The sequence below is a fragment of the Natrix helvetica genome (assembly GCF_964273705.1).
Source record: "Natrix helvetica genome assembly, chromosome: Z".
Lineage (NCBI taxonomy): Eukaryota > Metazoa > Chordata > Lepidosauria > Squamata > Natricidae > Natrix > Natrix helvetica.
In genome coordinates, this window is record NC_138554.1 from 135,190,997 (window position 1) to 135,209,852 (window position 18,856).

Sequence of the window (18,856 nt, forward strand, 5' to 3'; positions counted from 1 at the left end):
TATTACTTATTGTGTATAGCAAAGTGCCTTGCAGAAAAGGAAGATCACAATTATTTCATGCGTAGGCAGCCTAAACATATACTCACTTACTGGAAAATTGCCAGCATACTAGACCAAGCCAAATCTCAAAATGTTAGGAAACTCCTGGAAGCTTGCCATTCAGACAAATCAGCCATCAACAGCCGTATAGAAATAAACTATATTTACACACCAATCAAAGGAGACAACAAAAAACCAACAAGGAAAAAAAATCTAGAACATATCCTCTCCACCACCAACGCCCAGATAAACAGAGATTTACACCAGACAAACAGACAGAGAACAGCACCCTAATCAAGTAGAAAACTACACCCCTGCTTGGTAGCTACCCTATATAAACAAGCTTTTCTATGTAACACACAAGCTACCTAAATAAACAGGGTGCAAACTCCACACTCACTAATACTGATGTTAGCTAGTGGGATGTAATGAAATGCTGCAAGGGAACAAACAAATTCAGAGCCTTTAATCCTGAGCTACATATCAGGTAGTCCTCAAGTTTGTTTAGTGATTGTCCGAAGTTACAACAGCACTGAAAAAAGTGACTTATGAGCGTTTTCCACACTTATTACTATTGCAACATGCCCATGGTCACGCCATCAAAATTCAGACGTGACTATGGCAACTGACATATATATATATGACAGTTGCAGGGTGCCAGTATCATGTGATCTGCATTTGCAAATTTCTGACAAGCAAAGTCAATGGGGAAGCCAGATTCATTTAATAACTCATGTGCCTAACTTAACAGCGGCAGGGATTCACTTAACAACTGGCAAGAAAGGTAGTTAAAATGGGGCAAAACTCACTTGACAAATTTCTCACTTAGCAACATAGATTTTGGGTTAATTGTGGTTGTAAGTCGAGGGCTACTTGTATTCTCTTATTGAGTTGTGCAGTACTTATTTACAAAGAACAATCTCATATAATAAAAAACGCTACTCAAGTCTCTGCATAGCCTTAAGTTCTAAAGGCGTTTTGTGGAGACCTAGTTTTCTGACACCAATCTAAAACGGGACGGTTGTAGAGGATGGTTTGGAGGAAATTTAGACCTTTCCAATTTGTTAGTTATGTTGTCTATATTTCCTTCTTTATGTCTCCTCTCCCCCTCCTTTTGATAATGCAGCACAGATAATAGCCTCAACTTAAATTTTAGATCCATAACAACGATCCTTTGAGATAGGCTGGATCAAGACATACAGGTAGTCCTCATTTTATGAACACAATTGGGACAGGAAAATTCATCATTAAGTAGTGCATCATAACAGGATAGTGATTTGCAACGTTCAAAGGCCCAGTGATGGCCCAGTGGCTAGAATGCAGTATTGCAGGCTAATTCTGCCAGCTGCCAGAAGTTTGATCCTGACCATCTGAACTCAGCTTTCCATCCTTCTGAGGTGGGTAAAATGAGGACCCAGATTGTTTGGAGGCAACATGCTATCGCTTAGAGAAGGCTGTTAAGCACAGTGAAGTGGTATATGTCTTAAGTGCTATTGCTATTCCCCCATTGATTTTGTCAGATGCCAGCTGGGATGGTTACAAACAGCAATCGCATAGTTGTGGATCACTGTGATTGTCATAAATGCACACCAATTGGCAAGCAGCCAAATCATGTAACTACGGGGTGTTGCAATGGTTGTAAGTGCGAGGACTGGTCATAAGTCACTTTTTTCGGTGCCATCAAACAGTCACTAAACAAATTATCATAAAATGAGGGCTACCTGTAAAAATTTAGATCACATATTTAACGAGGGACATTACATATTTAATGTTTTATTTTTTTCAATTTATTTTTTTCATTAAATTTATATGTCACCTATCTTACTATCAAAAGACTTTAGGTGGCATATTTTATTATGGTTTAGTTCAAACCATACACTAAACCGCATTATAAATTACTATAGTGGTACTTCAATACCCATTGATAATTCATTCTGGAAAACACAAAAAATATGAAAACCAACAAGTACCAAGAAAATCACGTGACTTACCATGTGACCCACTCTTTCAGCCAGGAAAACTAGTGAGTCACTAGGCAAGTTTTTCCTAGTTTGTCGACTACCAGGGAAAAGATAAGCACTGGGGCAAAATTTCTGCTTCAAAATGCTTTGAATACCGAATTCAATGAGTTTTGAAGCAGTCAGGTGTTGAGGTATGACTGTACTCTACACTGAATGAATCAGACAAGCAACTGATCACAATCCATCACTTCTGAAAGGAAGTTGAACCTGGTTCTCTGACTTCAACCCAACATAAAATCCAACCAGATATTCCCCAGATATTTGGGTATCTTCAAGATGGGGGGGACTTCAGCTCACAGAATTCCCTTGTTAGCATAGCCCTTGCTGAGAATTCTGGGAGTTGAAGTCTAGAAAATTCAAGGTTGCTCACTTGTGGGGAATCTGTTATGGCATCATAGTTTATAATACTGAACAGATCTCCCTTAACAATTTAACTGCCCCAGTCACAGCAGGGAAATCTGCTAAGGGGGAAAAAAGGAGTGGAAACTACTAAAGAAGTTTTAAGCCTCTTTCAAATGCTATCCTTCCTTTTTCATGTATTTCCTATGTCAAATTGCAGTGTCTCTTGGTTTGTACTGGAGATTCACTTTTCCTGACTTGTCTGTCCTTCATATGCTTTGACACCTGAATTGGATTAGTTAAAAACATTTAACGACAGTTCCCTGCAACCAGCAACCTTTTTCTTATGGAAGGTAAGATTCCCTTACCAAATTGAGTTTAATTTCTGGAGCCTCTAATGAACACATCCAGGTACTCTTCGTGACTTACTGCTGCTTTTTTCTAACATATTTTAAACTTCCCAGTCTAGCCTATAGCTTTGTTTTTACCAAGAGTATCGACCAGGCCTGACCCTATTTTGTTTTTGAGGTTAACCAGGTGCAAAATTTATTAAATAAAACGCAAAGATCAGCCTAGTTCAATAAAACATTTGTAATTACACTGGGAACTGGAAAGTCCAGAGAAACTATGCAAGACTGTGGTTCATCCATAGAATAAAGGTAAAAAATTAATGAGGGGGCAGTCCTGAGGACACTAAAGCATCTGGTATTGATTGACTAAGCTAATGCAAAGGTTCACTGGGTCAAAAAAAAAAACTAGATCATTTTGCAATCCAGCATCTTGGAAGGACAAGGAGTCTATATCTTTCAGTAGAACTAAAGCATCACACAGAAAGTATCCTTAGGACCCAGAAAGCTAAAGACCAAATTAAGCATAAGCAAAAAGATCAGAAGTACAAAAAAAAGGTCTATTGCAAAGTCCACATCAAGTGGGATAACACAAAACATTTTACAATACAAAACGAGAGGAATTAACCTCTTCTCCACCTATACTCTTTCTCTTTATATGTAATAGGGTTGTATTACTATTATCCTTCTCATTTTGCCTTTTACCTTTTACTATTGGTATATTATGATTATATTACTTTGTGGTTTGTATGTACATTGAGAGCTTTTACACTGGAGATAAATTCCTTCTGTATCCAATCACACTTGGCCAATAAAGCTGTTCTGTTCTGTTCTATTCCATTCTATTCCATTTTCTATTCTATTCTATTCTGTCTTCTTGAGACCAAAAATAATAATAATGCCACTGTGGATTCATTATCAAAAACAGTAGAGGCAAGATAAATTCCACAAGTTATTCTTGTACTTTCCAATTCCTCCATTCACACCTTTTATATGGATTTGCCAGATTATTGGCTGGGTGTCACAATTATTGCTTAATGATTCTTGCAAATATGAGCATCTAATATAAAATTTGCCTTGAAGTACAGGTAAGGATTTAAGAATTCCTCTCCCAAATAAGAATGCATAATAAATCAGACATTTTAAGATTATATTTCATCTTTTTTTTGTATTCAGTATCCATCCCCACTCCCCAAACCCCAATTCTATTTGAAATAATATAAACATATACAGGTAGCCCTTGATTTACAGCAGTTTGTGTAGTGACTGTTTGCAGTTAAAACAGCACTGAAAAAAGTGACTTATGGCCGTTTTTCACACTTACGGCCATTGCAGCGTCCCCATGGTCACACAATTCAGACATTTGGCAACTGACTCATAGTTATGTCCCGGGAATATGTGATCCCCTTTAGTGACCTTCTGACAAGCAATGTCAATGGGGAAGCCAGATTCACATAACAATAGACTTACAAACTTAACAGCTGCAGTGATTTACTTAACAACTGCGGCAAGAAAGGTGGTAAAATGAAGCAAAGCTTGCTTAACAACCATATCATTAACAAAAATGTTGGCCCCAATTGTAGTTGTAAGTCAAGGACTACCTCTACACAGAAAACATCACCATCATCATCATCAGTATTATACTTTATTCATTAAACATGAATCTCAGCCAACTGAACATTCAAAAACGCATCACAAATACCAGTGACTGGTGCTAATGGTTTGATACGGTTTGCTGCCAGCGTCCTAGGTATCAACCAAGTACCTTCTTAAAATGTAAGATGTTCCGAGTAGCGCAGTTTTTTGCAGTCCCGCTGGTGTTATTGCAGGAAGCTGCAATTTGTTGATGTATCTTGTAAAATTTTTGAACATAGTGCCAGGTGCCCCAATGACAATGAGTAGTATCACTGTTACATTTTTCATCCATAATTGGGTAGTTTCGATGGCCAGGTCATTATTATTATTATATACTTTATTCATTAAACATGAAACTCAGCCAACTGAACATTCAAAAATGCATTACAAATACCAGTGACTGGTGCTAATGGTTGATACGGTTTGCTGCTAGCGTCCTAGGTATCAACCAAGTACCTTCTTAAATTATTATTATTATTATTATTGCATCAACAGAATTGTATCACAGCGGCCAGTTGTTTCGCCAGATTTGGCATTAATTACTAGTCGGGCTCCACCCAGGGGATTTATTATTATTATTATTATTATTATTATTATTATTATTATTATTATTATTATTATCATTATTATTATCATTATCAGTATCGATAATGTGATTCTCTTGTTTGGATCCCACCCATCTTAGATGTCAGGAATTTAACCCCGCCACTTCTCACATACTTAATCCAGGAAGGAATTATTTCCTGTGAAAAATATCCTTCTACCTCACCCTTCCCTCCCATTATTCTTAATCATAAGAGTGGAGGTGACAGATTTGACCTTATGATCTCCGTAGAAGGGGTCAATGTCCTCCAGTGGTTCTCCGATAAGCTCGGATGGTGGAGATCCATAGATGTCTGGCAACTTCTTGCATGCCTGCAAGTCAAACTGTGGCCGCAATTTTTCTTCCTCTCCCGACTGGTCTCTATATTCCTGCTTGGTATCCTTTGTGACCTTTGCCGCGATCCGCTTTTCAATCTCTGATAAGGATTCGGGCGTGAACCGGTGAAAGTTGTTAGTACCCAGTGGTAACAAGAAGTCAGCCATCTTTTCATCCTGATATTTCTTTGTACTGGCCGTCACTCCTAATTATGAAAAAAAATAAAACAAAATAAAACAAAACAAAACCCTGAAAAAGAAAAAGAAAAGGGGAAAATATAGGTAAGTAGAACTCATCAGACAACTGTGCCCAAAACATTTATTTGGCTTCCTTTTTAACCATTGCTCTTCAAAGTTAATGGAAAATAGATTGCATTTGAGTTTCTGATTAAAAGAAAGAAGGCAGCAACATTATCAGGTACTTCTGGACTTACATTAATGGCAACACGGATAAGGGGATGTGTGAATGCCCTACTTTTCATTACAGCTATTTCTTCAATCTTGGCTCTTCTTGGCACGTCAACCTATTTTCCACGGGACAGGAAGGCAAGGCAAGAAACAATGGATGGAAACTAATCAAGGAGAGAAGCAACCTGGAATGAAGGAGAAATTCCCTAACAGAGAGAACAATTAACCAGTGGAACAGCCTGCCTCCAGAAGTTGTACTAGGTACTCCAACAGTGGAGGTTTTTAAGAAGAGATTGGACAACCATTTGTCTGAAATAAACAGGGTCTTCTGCCTGAGCAGAGGGTTGGACTAGAAAACCTCCAAGGTCCCTTCCAACTCTGTTATTCTTAGTTCAATTCAGCCTAAGGAACTCTTCCTAGGTTTTTTGAGCAGCTAAGATGACCACATAGTGATTCAGACATGTGCACCGATTGAGATGTGATTCAGAGTGATTCAAATATATGTGCCGGAATAAAAAATAATAGCATCACTGATACTCACCCCCTTCCAACTTAGCAATAATAAAAGAATCTCAAAAACACAATCAAAAGCCATTCAATTTGAGAATTAAATAGAAAATGTAGCCTTCTGGAAGAGAAAACTTTCAGGAAAACTAGGAAAGAGCCATTTATACCCTATGCTCCAATTCGCAACCCCCCCCCCCCCCTTTACTCTGCAATTTTAAATCAGCGCAGTAGACCAAGGGTGGACAAATCATTTTCTCAAGAGGCCGCCTGAAAACCAGGACTGTTATGGAGCCAAGCCCTGCAAACAATTCTAACCTCTTTGTGTATTATTTATTTGTTTAATAAATGTATTAAATCCAGAATATCACCGGGCTCCACCTACCAGCCCTGGATGACATCTTAACATCTCGCTGTTTGAGGAAGCTGCATAACATTCTCAGAGGCTCTTCCCATCCTGCTTACAAATCTTTTTGGACTGTTGCCTTCTGGCAGAAGATACAGAAACAATTAAAAATACGTCTTCTGAATAGTTTTTATCCCAGAGTTATAACTGCACTCAGCAATAAACTAAATGGCCACCATCAGTGAGCTGTTGGACAGCATTACTTGGTCCGTGGTGTGGATGCTCGGGTGATTTAGGGGTGGGGAATTTTTTGTGGGTGAGGATGTATTTGGGGATTGTCGTGTGTGTTGGGCCTGTTCTCTGGGTGTTATGTTAATTTCATTGTATTGGTATTCTGTGTATATACGTACAATGACAATAAAGTAGGGTATATACTACCCATCTTACAATCCAAAGCAACGTTATGCGGGGAATTATACCTTCCACCCCCACCCCTTAAAGAGCAGGTGGACTGACACAGATGTTCTGGTCCACTACAAAAATCTTCAGCAATGTTTCTTTTCTATGCAAACCAGCACCTTGCCATCCTTGACACTTTAGCCAGTTTACTCCATCTCCTTTACTTCATAGTGACCTAAACTCTGTAGAAATTGCACGTGGGGTATCTCTCAGGCTCCTCTCCTTGGGTGTTTGCTGCCAGATGGTGCTTCTAAAGCCATTTTGTCACAATGCCCATCACCCTGCTGCGCAGCTATCAGTTCGAGATAATTCACGGCCATTATTTCTCACAACACCCAGAGATTTGTCAGCAAATAAAGCTTTTCCTGTCCCAGCGTGATAAAGATAACATGTATTGACTCAGCTGAAGGGGTCGTTCGCAAAGCAGAGTCTTCATGTTCCAACTTTATTTTATGAGAGACTTGTTAGGTGATTATTGATTGGAAGCACATCAAAAGGAAAAGGACGTGCACATTCCCTGCCCCTCCCCCCTTTTATACAATAGATGACAGAAGGTGGAAGTTGCTATCCTTTTATTCCAATTCTCTCTCTCTCTCTCTCTCTCTCTTTATTTCTGTGTATTAGTCTTCTTCAACAACCTTCTTTCCCTTCGGAAAGACCCTGAAGACCTGGCTCTGTCAGTTGGCTTGGGGCCCCAAAGGAGACAGTTCATGTTGGAGATGGCGCATAGGTTAATATCAGATCCCACCGCCCCATCCCACTCATCCTATTATCCCCACCCCACTCTTTTAACTATTGCATTTTGTATTTTATATTTTGTATTTTACAATTTTGCAGTATCCTATTTATATAGTTGGTTTTTTTTAATATTATAAACCACCTAGAGTTACCTTGTGGTAAGATGGGTGGCCAATAAATTAGATAGATAGATGATAGATAGATAGATAGATAGATAGATAGATAGATAGATAGATAGATAGATAGATAGATAGATAGATGGGAGGAGAGGGATGGATAGAGTATAGTCTTTATTGTCATTATACAAAATAAATACAACAAAATTGGTTAGATGGATGGATGGATGGGTGGATGGATGGATGGATGGATGGATGATGTTAGAAAGTGGGGAGGAAGGGAGAGAGGGATGATATAGATAGATAAATAGATGATAGATAGATAGATAGATAGATAGATAGATAGATAGATAGATAGATAGATAGATAAAAAGAATAGATAGATGTGATAGACAGACAGACAGATATAAATAAATATAGATATAGGCAGGCAGGCAGGTAGATAAGACAGACAGGCAGACAGATAGAGGCAGTCCTCAAGTTACAACAAACAATTGAGCCACAAATTTCTGTTGCTAAATTAGCAACAGAATAGCTCACTTTGTTAACTGAGTTTTGCCCCATTTTATGACCATTCTTGCCACAGTTATTAAGTGAATCGTTGCATTCGTTAAATTAGTAACAAGGTTGTTAAATGAATCTGGCTTCCCCACTGACTTCATCAGAAGGTCGCAAAAGCTGATCACATGATCCCAGGGCACTGCAACCGTCATAAGTATGAGTCAGTTGCCAAGGGTCCGAATTTAGATCACGTGACCACGGGGATGCTGCAACAGTCGCAAGGGTGGGAAAAAAATCATAAGTCACTTTTTTCAGCGCCGTGGTAACTTTGAACGGTCACTAAATGAACTTTTGACAGTCAAGGATTAGCTATAAATAAATAAATAAATAAATAAATAAATAAATAAATAAATAAATAAATAAATAAATAATCCTCTCTAACACTTCCGGGACCCAGAAGGGTACCAGATTGGTGATGCCTGCTTTGCACTTTTCCTCGTGAGATGCACACATAAGATAAGGTCCCCAAATGAAACTGAAACCAAAATCAAGATGAAACATGGTAGTTCCAATTCCTGCTTAAGGTTTGGACAAATAATGTCCCTTATTTGCTTTGCATGGATTGAAATATAGAGGTACTGTATTTTGCGGAGTATAAGAGGCACCTTCCCCCCCCCCTAAAAGAGTGTGGAAAAGTTGGTGTATCTTATACACGGGATACAGCCATTTTTGGCCTCCTGAAGCCCCGCCCCTGCACCCTATTTTTGCAAAAAAATGGGCTGTTTTGCACAAAAACCGAGGTGTTTTTGCCTTCTCCCAGCCCCCCAGGAGCACTCTTCTGGCTTCAGCAAGACTGGGGGGGGGGCACAAATGCTCCCATTTTTGTGAAAAATGGCCCGTTTTCCACCTGTTTTTTGCAAAAAAAATGGGGGTATTTTTGCCTTCCCCCAGGCCTGCTGAAGCCTGCAGAATGCTCCTGGGGGCCGGGGAGGACAAACACTTAATTTTCTTACTTACCTCTTCGAAATCTTTGTGCGTCTTATATACCTGTGCGTCTTATAGTCCGAAAAATATGGTAGTCCTTGAATTACAATCATTTGTTTGGCAACTATTCAGAGTTACAACAGCACTGAAACAAGTGAGTCCTCACACCTAGGACAGTTGCGGCATCCCCCACAGTCACATGGTCAAAATTTGGGCGCTTGGCAACCGACATGCCCTTAAGATGGTTTCAGCATCCCAGGATCACATGATCACCATTTGTGACCTTCCCAGGCTGGCTTCTGACATGCAAAAACAATGGGGGGAGCCGGATTCACTTAACAACCATAGGATTCACTTAATAACTGCAGTGATTCAGTTAACAACCATGGTTATATATTTATTGTCATTAGATATAAATTTAACACAAAAATAGTTTGTTGCAAAAGCGACTGCCTGCGAACGCTCCTGAATTGGGGCGAAGGGCGAAAGTGGAAGAAGTATGCTCTGTCCTCTATTTGGGTAGACCAGGTTGCCCAGATTTAAAAAAAAAACACTTCATGGAAACCAAAGTCATAAAATGGGACACAATTCCCATTCTGGTCCATTCTGGTCCCAATTATGGTTGAGGACAATACATTATCAGGCATGGAGATTCTATGACGCCTACAGTTTAGTACAGCTTTGAACTATGATTGCCAGTGAGAATTGTGATTGAAATCTGAAGGCACACAGATATATGCACAACGACTTACTATTCGATATTTCAGGAGCATTTACAGGTTGTCCTCGATTTACAACCACAACTGAGGCCAAAGTTTCTATTGCAGGGCAAAACAATTGTAAAGTGAGTTATGCCCCATTTTACAACCTTTCTTGGGTTTTTTTTTTTTCATACAGCACTGGCAAAATTCAGCTTATTCCATATTGTACAAGTAGTCCTCAACCTACAACCATTTGTTTAGGGACCATTGGAAGTTACGGGTAGTCGCGGGAGTCTCGAGGTACTCCCATGTAACACCTCTCCTGCGCGGGCTACACTGGCTACCTGTGGCTTTTCGGGTGCGTTTCAAGGTACTGGTTATCATCTTTAAAGCGCTCCATGGCACAGGACCAAGGTACTTGCGGGATCGTATCCTGCCCCATACATCCCTTCGACCGATCCGCTCTCACAGGGAGGGGCTCCTCCGGGTGCCGTCCACGAGGCAGTGCCAGCGGGCGACGCCTAGGAGTAGGGCCTTCTCTGTGATGGGCCTGACCCTCTGGAATGACCTCCCCCGTGACATCAGAACAATCACTGATCTCCGCTCCTTCCGTAAGATGCTCAAGACCCACCTGTTTGGTTTAGCGGGCCTGGCCTAATCCCGATCTAGTCCCTCAATTCTGTACTTTTAAATTTTTGGGGTTGTTTTAAGCTAATTTTTAACTTTTATTACCCTGTACAGCCCTATAGTTTAATTGGTTTTTTAAGTGTATCTATTTCATATTAGGTTTTAATGTGGTGTCTGTACACCGCCCCGAGTCCCTTTGGGGAGAGGGGGCAGTCTATATATTTAATAAAATAAATAAATAAATAAAATAAATAAACAATGGCACTGAAAAAGTGATTAACTATATGGAGCATCTATTTACAACCTCCATACCAGGCCCATGGTCCCATGATCAAAATCACAGCGGCAATTGGCAATTTGCAGTTTTGTGTGTGTGTGTGTGTGTGTGTGTTTGATGTGATCGCCACTTGCAACCTTCCCAGCCAGCTTCTGACAAGCAAAATCAATGGGAAAACCCAGATTTGCTTAACAGCCACACCTTTGCTTGACAAAGGAAACTATGCCCCAGTTGTGGTCCTAAGTCAAGGACTCCCTGTATTTTGGACCTGTTTTAACACAGAAGGACATTAAATGTTATCTTGAATGTATAAGTCAGTAATAAGACACTCCGTGGTAAAATGCAGAATATTTAATCTTCGCTAATGCTTTAATTCATTAATGCTCCAACACTGGAGGTTTTGAAGAAAGAACTGGACAACCATTTGTCTGAAACGGGTTTCCTGCCTGAGCAGGGGGTTGGACTAGAAGGCCTCCAAGGTCCCTTCCAGCTCTGTTATTCTGTTATTCTGCTAATTTGAACTTGGGGGTGCACAATGGTAAATGAACCTCAGTTAAAATATAATTGTGTAAGAGTACCAGAACAGGTGTATGTGTTATTTTATTTATTTAATTCAAATTGTAGCCCAACATAAGAAATCTATGTTGGAATCAGATATATACATTCCCATAGAGCTGGCTATCAGGATAGTGATAAGGGGGAAAAAATCATTATGCTTAGTAGCTTAAAACCCTATACATTAACTTCAACATATTGATTCTGGTTAGCTCTAATCCCAGTGGGCCACTAGGAAGTGTACCCTCTCTGTCAGTAGCAACTAGGCCATTCGGATCTGGAATCACCCCTACAACACAGTCTTTCACCTCCCATTGTCCCATCTGGGAATGGAGACCCATATTTGCTACTGACACTATTGTTTGCAGAGCTCTGCACTTGGCTGGTAATTGTGCACATCGTATCTTGCCTACTATGGCCCAGAGATCCTTGTTTTCCCCAAATCCCAGCCCTGCCAACCCTTTAAAGAACCTAACCTCAACATCCCCAATGCATCTCTGCTCTAAATTAACAGCACCGACCATTCACTGAGGAGCAAAACATGCACAAACAAATTTCTCTGCAAGCTCACAGTAATCATCGCAACATGCTCAAGCCCCAGTCAGCTTTGGTTAGGTGGAGGGAAATGCTGTCTGAAAATAAAGACTAAGAATAGAAAGAAAGAGAAAGAGAGAGAGATAGTAAGACAGACAAACCAATATCCTTTGATCCATCCGAAGACAGAAAGTAATTTTCGATTTACAACCATTCATTTAGTGACACTTTTACAACTGTTGCAACATTCCCATGGTCACGAGATCAAAATTTGGGCGCTTGGCAATTGGTTCATCCTTATGACAGTCGAAGTGTCCCAGGTGTGTGTGTGTGCGTGTGTGCGTGCGTGCGTGCGTGTGTGTGTGTGTGTGTGTGTGTGTGTCATTTGATCCCCTTTTGCGAAGGCTGTTTGAAATGGTGTAGGGCAAAGGCAATGGGGAAGCCAGATTCTCTAACAAATGGGTTATTAACTTCAAAATTACAAGTGACTCACTTAACAACTGAGGCAAGAAAGGTTGAAAAATGGGACAAAAGGCATTGAACAACTGCCTCACTTAGCAGCAGAAATTTTGGGCTCAATTTTGGTCCTAAGTTGAGAACTACCTATAACTACACATGCTATTTCCTCCATCACCTCCTATGCAAACTCCTCTTGAGGAGCCATTTTGCCACCACCACATCCATTAAATTCATTAACAACTCTCAGATCCGTTTTGCTGTTAAGGGCTGACATCCCATAACAGCAAAACCTTCGCTCTTGGCAATCCTGGAAAAAAAGCAGCTTATGGGAGAAGGTGAGAAACCACCTGCCCTTGTCATCAATACCTGAACTTCCTTTCATGAACAACTGTGTTCCATGGATATCTTTTCCTAATTAAGATGGCAACCTATTCATGGGTGGGCTGATGCAGGTTTGCATGGGTTCGGGTGATCCTCTAGCTAAGATCTGCCCAGTTCAGCGAACCCACAAATCCCTGGCTTCCCCCCCCCCCAGGAGTCTCCATGTGGCGCATTTGGGATGCCAGGTAAGTACAGGGCCTGCACAGAGGCTCATAGAGAGGGAAAAATGGGCCTCCCGGAAGTTCCAGAAGGCCAGAAATAAGCCTGTTTTTGGCCTCCGGGGGGCTTCCAGAGCCCAGGGAGGGTGAAAATGCCACCCCCCACCGTGGTGCAGGAGGCTGACTTGGCCACGCCCACCATGCCATGCCCACCCAACAACCGGGCAGAGAACCCGTTGCTAAAATTCCTGAACCCATTCCGTGAATGCACCAATGACCCCTTGTTTGATTGGCAGCCCCTAGTAGGACAACCCTCTCCAGGTAGTCCTCAATTTATGACCACAATTGGGCCCAAAATTTCTGTCGCTAAGTGAGGCATTTGTTAATTTTGTCCCATTTTATGACCTTTCTTGCCACAGTTGTTAAGTGAATCACTGCAGTTGTTAAGTTAGTAACACGATTGTTAAGTGAATCTGGCTCCCCCAGCTGAATTTGCCAGTCGGAAGGTCGCAAAAAGGAAATCACATGATGCTGCAACCATCATAAATACATGCTAGTTGCCAACCATCAAGAATTGTGATTATGAAATCATGTGAGAATTTGAACTAGATGTGCCTCCTGATCATATAAGTGTGAGAAATGATCATAAATCACTTTTTTCAGTGTTGTTGTAATTCAAACAGTCACTAAATGAATGGTTGTAAGTTGAGGACTACCTATACAAGAAAGTCTTTCTCCCTTAGCCTAACCAAAAAAGGCAACTCAAGGAAATGACTACAGGCAATGCCTCTATCGCTGGATCAATATTTTTCAAAGAAGTCCATCCTGTGCCAGGTCCATTTTTTAATTTTCCCAGAAAGCTGAATGCTAAAGAACAGGAAGGCAGAGTTCTCAACTTCCCTAGAAATCTGCTGAACTAAAAAGCCAAAATCCAGCTTTACAGATGTCAATAGTTTACTTAAGATGCATAAGTCTAAATCAGAATGCTACATAATCTACCATGCCCAAACATCTAAACTATAGCTTGGCTTAGTATGACGGCTTGTTTCATGCTATTTGCTACATTCTAAAGCCAGGCTGGGAAACACACTGCCTCTTGCGCACCATGCCTCTTGCGCACCCCTTTCAGTTCAGTACAGAAAGAATGGAGGAAACCTTAGCCATTCATCACTCACAGCAAAAGTAGCCCTTCAAACTTGGCAATAGTTTATTCCTTAACAAAATGGTCAAACGAAAAAGAAAATGATAGGAGGAAAAAAAAGATCCCTAGCTTTTCTAATATAATGGTTCCAACAGCAGGTGATAGAATTCTGAGACTAGAGTTTCCCGCTTGAATTTTTTTGAGAACAGGTTGTGTTTTGAAATTGTACAGATTGTGCAGAACATTTCTAACTGCTGATCAAAATTCACTGTCGGTTTAACTGGGTACCCCTTCAGTCGGACATTTTCTATTGTCTCTTGGTATATAGTCAGGCATGGTTCACCCATCTCACCAGCCTGTTTGTTTCACTTTACTGTGCTGAATAAACTGTAAAAAAAAAAATGTTTATATTTTCAAGTTGAATAATCCCATTTTTTGAAATCCTTAATCTTTTAAATCCTTCGGGTGCTTATTATTTGTCTATCTTGTTCCGTGTCCAGGTCGCAGAACCGAACATTCCCACTGGAAAAAGCCTCTGTTTTACTTATTCTAATTTTTAGTAGGAAGACAAGAGCTGGCCAAAGTTGTTGTTTCAACAAGCACTTAAGGGTGCTAGAGAGTAGCAGCAGAAAATGCTTCCATTCCTACTCTAACAAAGGAGAGCTCCATGAAAGAACATTCGCTCTGGATTCAGAGATGACTCTGAATCCAAACCCCAGCATCTCAAAGTAGCAGAAGAGAGGGATGAAAGAATGGGGAAGGAAAGGGGGATCAGGAGGAGAAGGAGGAGGAGGAGGATGGATAAAAGGAGAAGTAGAAGGGAGACAAAAGAAAGGGGAGGAGGAAGATAAGGAGAAGGAAGATAAAAGGATGGAGGAAGAGAAGAAGAAGAGAGAAGAAGGAGGAGAAAAGAGACAAACAGAGGAGGAGGAGGAGGAGGAGGAGGAGATGGTGAAGGAGCAGGAGCAGGAGAAGAAAAAAGAAAAGGGGCAGATAAAAAAAGGAAGAAGACTCTACTCAGTATCTCAGCATTCACTCAGTAATTGACCAAGTAATATCATAAAAAGGCTTAAGCCCATAGGAAATTGTGGCTTGACAAATGAAGACAGGTGAGGGCAAAGGACAAACTGAAAACTAATGAGATTTTAGGAAAGACAGGGACTTGCATGAGCAGATCAAAAGCTTAAAAGGAGAATAATCAAGAGCTTTTACCATGAGTGGGAAAATGCTGTTTATGAGACAGTATCTGACATGCAGATCAGATGAACTCTACTGATTCTACAAAGGTGTTGTAGTCTATCACAAATATCCCAATAACTCAAAAAGGAAAAAACCTAGGGATAGAAAAACCAAACTGCTGCCATTAAAACTTTGTAAATCACACAAACAGTGCAAAATGCACAGTGCCTTCCATCCTTAACCAATGCTCATTGGTGTTGAACATGATGAGACTTTAGTTTGCCATGTTGAAGACCAAACTAAACATAAACATCGGAATATCTTGCAACAGAAGAGGTTTGGCTATAAGAAGAACTATAGGTAGTTCTCCTCTTACAATCATTCATTTAGTGACCATTTGAAGTTATATCGGCACTTTAAAAACTGACTTATAGCTGGTTTTCACACTTACAATCACACTCTGCTTTCTATTCCATGACTCCCCCTCCCCACTCCAGTGACCTGGTTGCCACTCATCTCCCACTACCCCCAAAAAAATGAAACGAAAGTTCACTTTAATGAACAGCAGCTTCTGGTGAAAAATTGGAAGCTATCCTGGAGTGAATCACGACCACTGATTCTACAAGATTAGAAAGATCTGATCAATTCTGATGAAAGAAGCTACTTTTCAGTAATCTACACGTTATAACCATAGACAAAGATGTCAGAGCAGCTGAGGGACAAACAGAAAAGGAAAGAGGTAGGAGGAGATGAGGTAAAGAAATACAGTAAAAATAGAAGAAAATTTTCAAAGCAGACTGGCCCAAGAGGTAAGAATAAACAATCTTCGTGCTCCCAATAGCTTTTTTTGATCTTGTTTATTAACCACATTGTGCCTTCTGGATAGTTTTGACATTTTCCTTGATTAGACGTTTGCGGTCTATGTCAACAGCCATTAATACAATTTTAGTTAAGAATAACCTCTAAATCTTCTTTGATTCACTCTTTCAATTGCCTTTTTTTTATCAATTCCCTCAATTTTGGGTACATTGTTGTTCTATAATCAAATATAGTAAAGATGATCTGAGGAGTGAAGTCATCCATTTATACGAATGGCGGGGTAAGTACAAAACTATTTTTGTCTAATAGTCCAGACAGTTCCTAAGTCTACAGGTAGGCAGTGTTGACTAACGGGAGCATTAATCTGTTTTGTGTGTTTTATTGTCGGTTTTGTCCACAATTGAATTGAGAGCTACTGGTTTGATGGAGATCTAAGAATATACAGAAGAGAATGTTTGGCTGTTTATCTGTCTGAATACCACAATGTATCACTAAGTGGTTGCACTCATGCTCTTCAAAGTGTACTCAGAACTAGCATTTACCATGTATTACAGACCAATTTTGAGCATGAACTGCAATATATGAACCACAAAACATCTGTTCCAGCATTTTCTCTTCTGATCTCTATGGGGTCTTTTTTATCTTACCCTGAATCCATTAACTTAAAGGCAGACGCATAATTTATGAAAAGTGGTGGCATTTTGATCTCTGGCTATCAATGCCTCTATGACCTTTAGGCCAAAGTGCTATTATCAAGACATCCACTTGGCTACTACAAGCATTAGAGGCGCCCAGCTCAGCATTCATCTGGCATTTCTCTAGGTACCAAGCAAAATTTCAACAGAATAAGAGAACAACAGAGTTGGAAGGGGCCTTGGAGGTCTTCTAGTCCAAATCCCTGCTCAGGCAAACCCTATACCAGTGATGGCGAACTTATGGCCCACATGCCACAGGTAGCACGCCGAGCCATTTGTCAGGGCACGTGAGACGCTGCCCTGTTAGCTGGCCAGCGTGCATGTGAGCGCTGGCCAGCTGAGTTCACCCATTTTAAAACCATTTTTCACCTTCCCCAGGCTCCAGAGCCTTTATAGGAGGCTGGGGAGGGCGAAAAGAGCCTCCCCACTCCTCCGGAGGCCCTCTAGAGGCTTCATGAGCTTCCCAGAAGCCTCCAGAGCGCAAAAAAACGGCCCTACAGGCAAACCGGAAGTTTGGGAACGGACTTCCGGTTTGCTCGGAGGGTCGTTTTGACTGCTCTGGAGGCTTCAGGGAAGCATCCTGAAGGTCCCTCAAGCCTCCGGAGAACTTCCGGGGGGGGCGGGGAAGGCTGTTTTCGCCCCCCACAGGCTCCTATAAAGCCTCTGGAGTCTGGGGAGGGCAAAAAAAAGCATGCAAAAAATGGGGACTCCCCCTCTCATGCGTGCATGCGCACTGGGGGGGGTCATGCATTGCATTATGGGTGCAGCACGCCCGCACACTACTGCCCTGCACTCCCCCCACTTATGGCACGCGAGCCAAAAAAAGGTTCGCCATCGCTGCCCTACACCATTTCAAACAAATGGCTGTCCAATATCTTCTTAAAACCCTCCAGTGTTGAAGCATTTACAACTTCCGGAGGCAAGTCATCCCACTGATTAATTGTTCTCACTATCAGGAAAGTTCTCCTTAGTTCTAGCTTTGTTCTCTCCTTGATTAGTTTCCATCCTTTGCTTCTTGTCAGGTGCTTTGGAGAATAGATGGACCCCCTCTTCTATGTGGCAGCCCCTCAAATATTGGAGCACTATTACATGTTACCCCTCATCCTTTTCTCATTAAACTAGACATACCCAATTCCAGCAATCGTTCTTTATTTAGATGCTTTGATACAGAATTTCAGAAGTATCATAAATTATACCAAAGAACATGATGTGGGACGTAACACAGGTAATCCTCAACTTACAACTGGGGTGGGTTCCTGCCAGAGGTTCCACAAATCTACTGTGCCGTTTAGAACCGGTTCCAGCTCCCTCCCCCCACCCGTCCGCACCAGGCTTGCCCCGCCTGCCGCTCACTGATTGGCTGGCTCACCAATCACCCCGCCCGCCTCTAAGAATCCTATCTAAACCTTAAAGTCTTAAAGCTGTCAAGTTTGAATACCCCTGAGGTTTTTTTTTTTCCCCTAAAGGGTTAGGGGTGCAAAGGTCTTGTAACTTGACAGCTTTAAGACTTGCACACTTCAATGCCAGAATTCCTGAGCCAACATGACTGGAGGAGGAATTCTGGGAGTTGAAGTCCACAAGTCTTAAAGCTGTCAAGTTTGAACACCCCTGGGAGATTTTTTTCTAAAGGGTTAGGAGTGCAAGGATCTTGTAACTTGACAGCTTTACCACTTGCGTGCTTCAAATGCCAGTGTTTCTGAGCCAACATTTTGGTTGCTAAGCAAGAGCATTGTTAAGTGAGTTTCACCACATTTTACAAGTTGGCCACACCCACTCAGTCACATGACTGCCAATCTACTCCCACCCGGTCACATGGCTGGTAAGCCACTCCCACCTGGTCACATGGCTGGCAAGCCACTTCCACAAAGCAGGCCATACCTACAGAAGAGGTTCTAAAAAAGTTTGAAACCCACCACTGACTTACAACTATTCATTGTAAATTATTTTAAAAAGTGACTTATGATCACTAGCAACT

The 18,856-nt window shown here is 41.1% G+C and overlaps 1 protein-coding gene across 1 annotated transcript in view; it reads right to left on the bottom strand.

Annotated features, from left to right (window-relative positions):
- Positions 1–18,856, bottom strand: part of LOC309401147 (sodium channel protein type 5 subunit alpha-like) — a 372,397-nt gene that overhangs the window by 298,570 nt on the left and 54,971 nt on the right. Inside the window, 1 exon segment of the mRNA XM_081970165.1 lies at positions 5,201–5,505. Within this exon segment, the coding sequence (XP_081826291.1) occupies positions 5,201–5,467 (267 nt within the window). The 5' untranslated portion in view covers positions 5,468–5,505.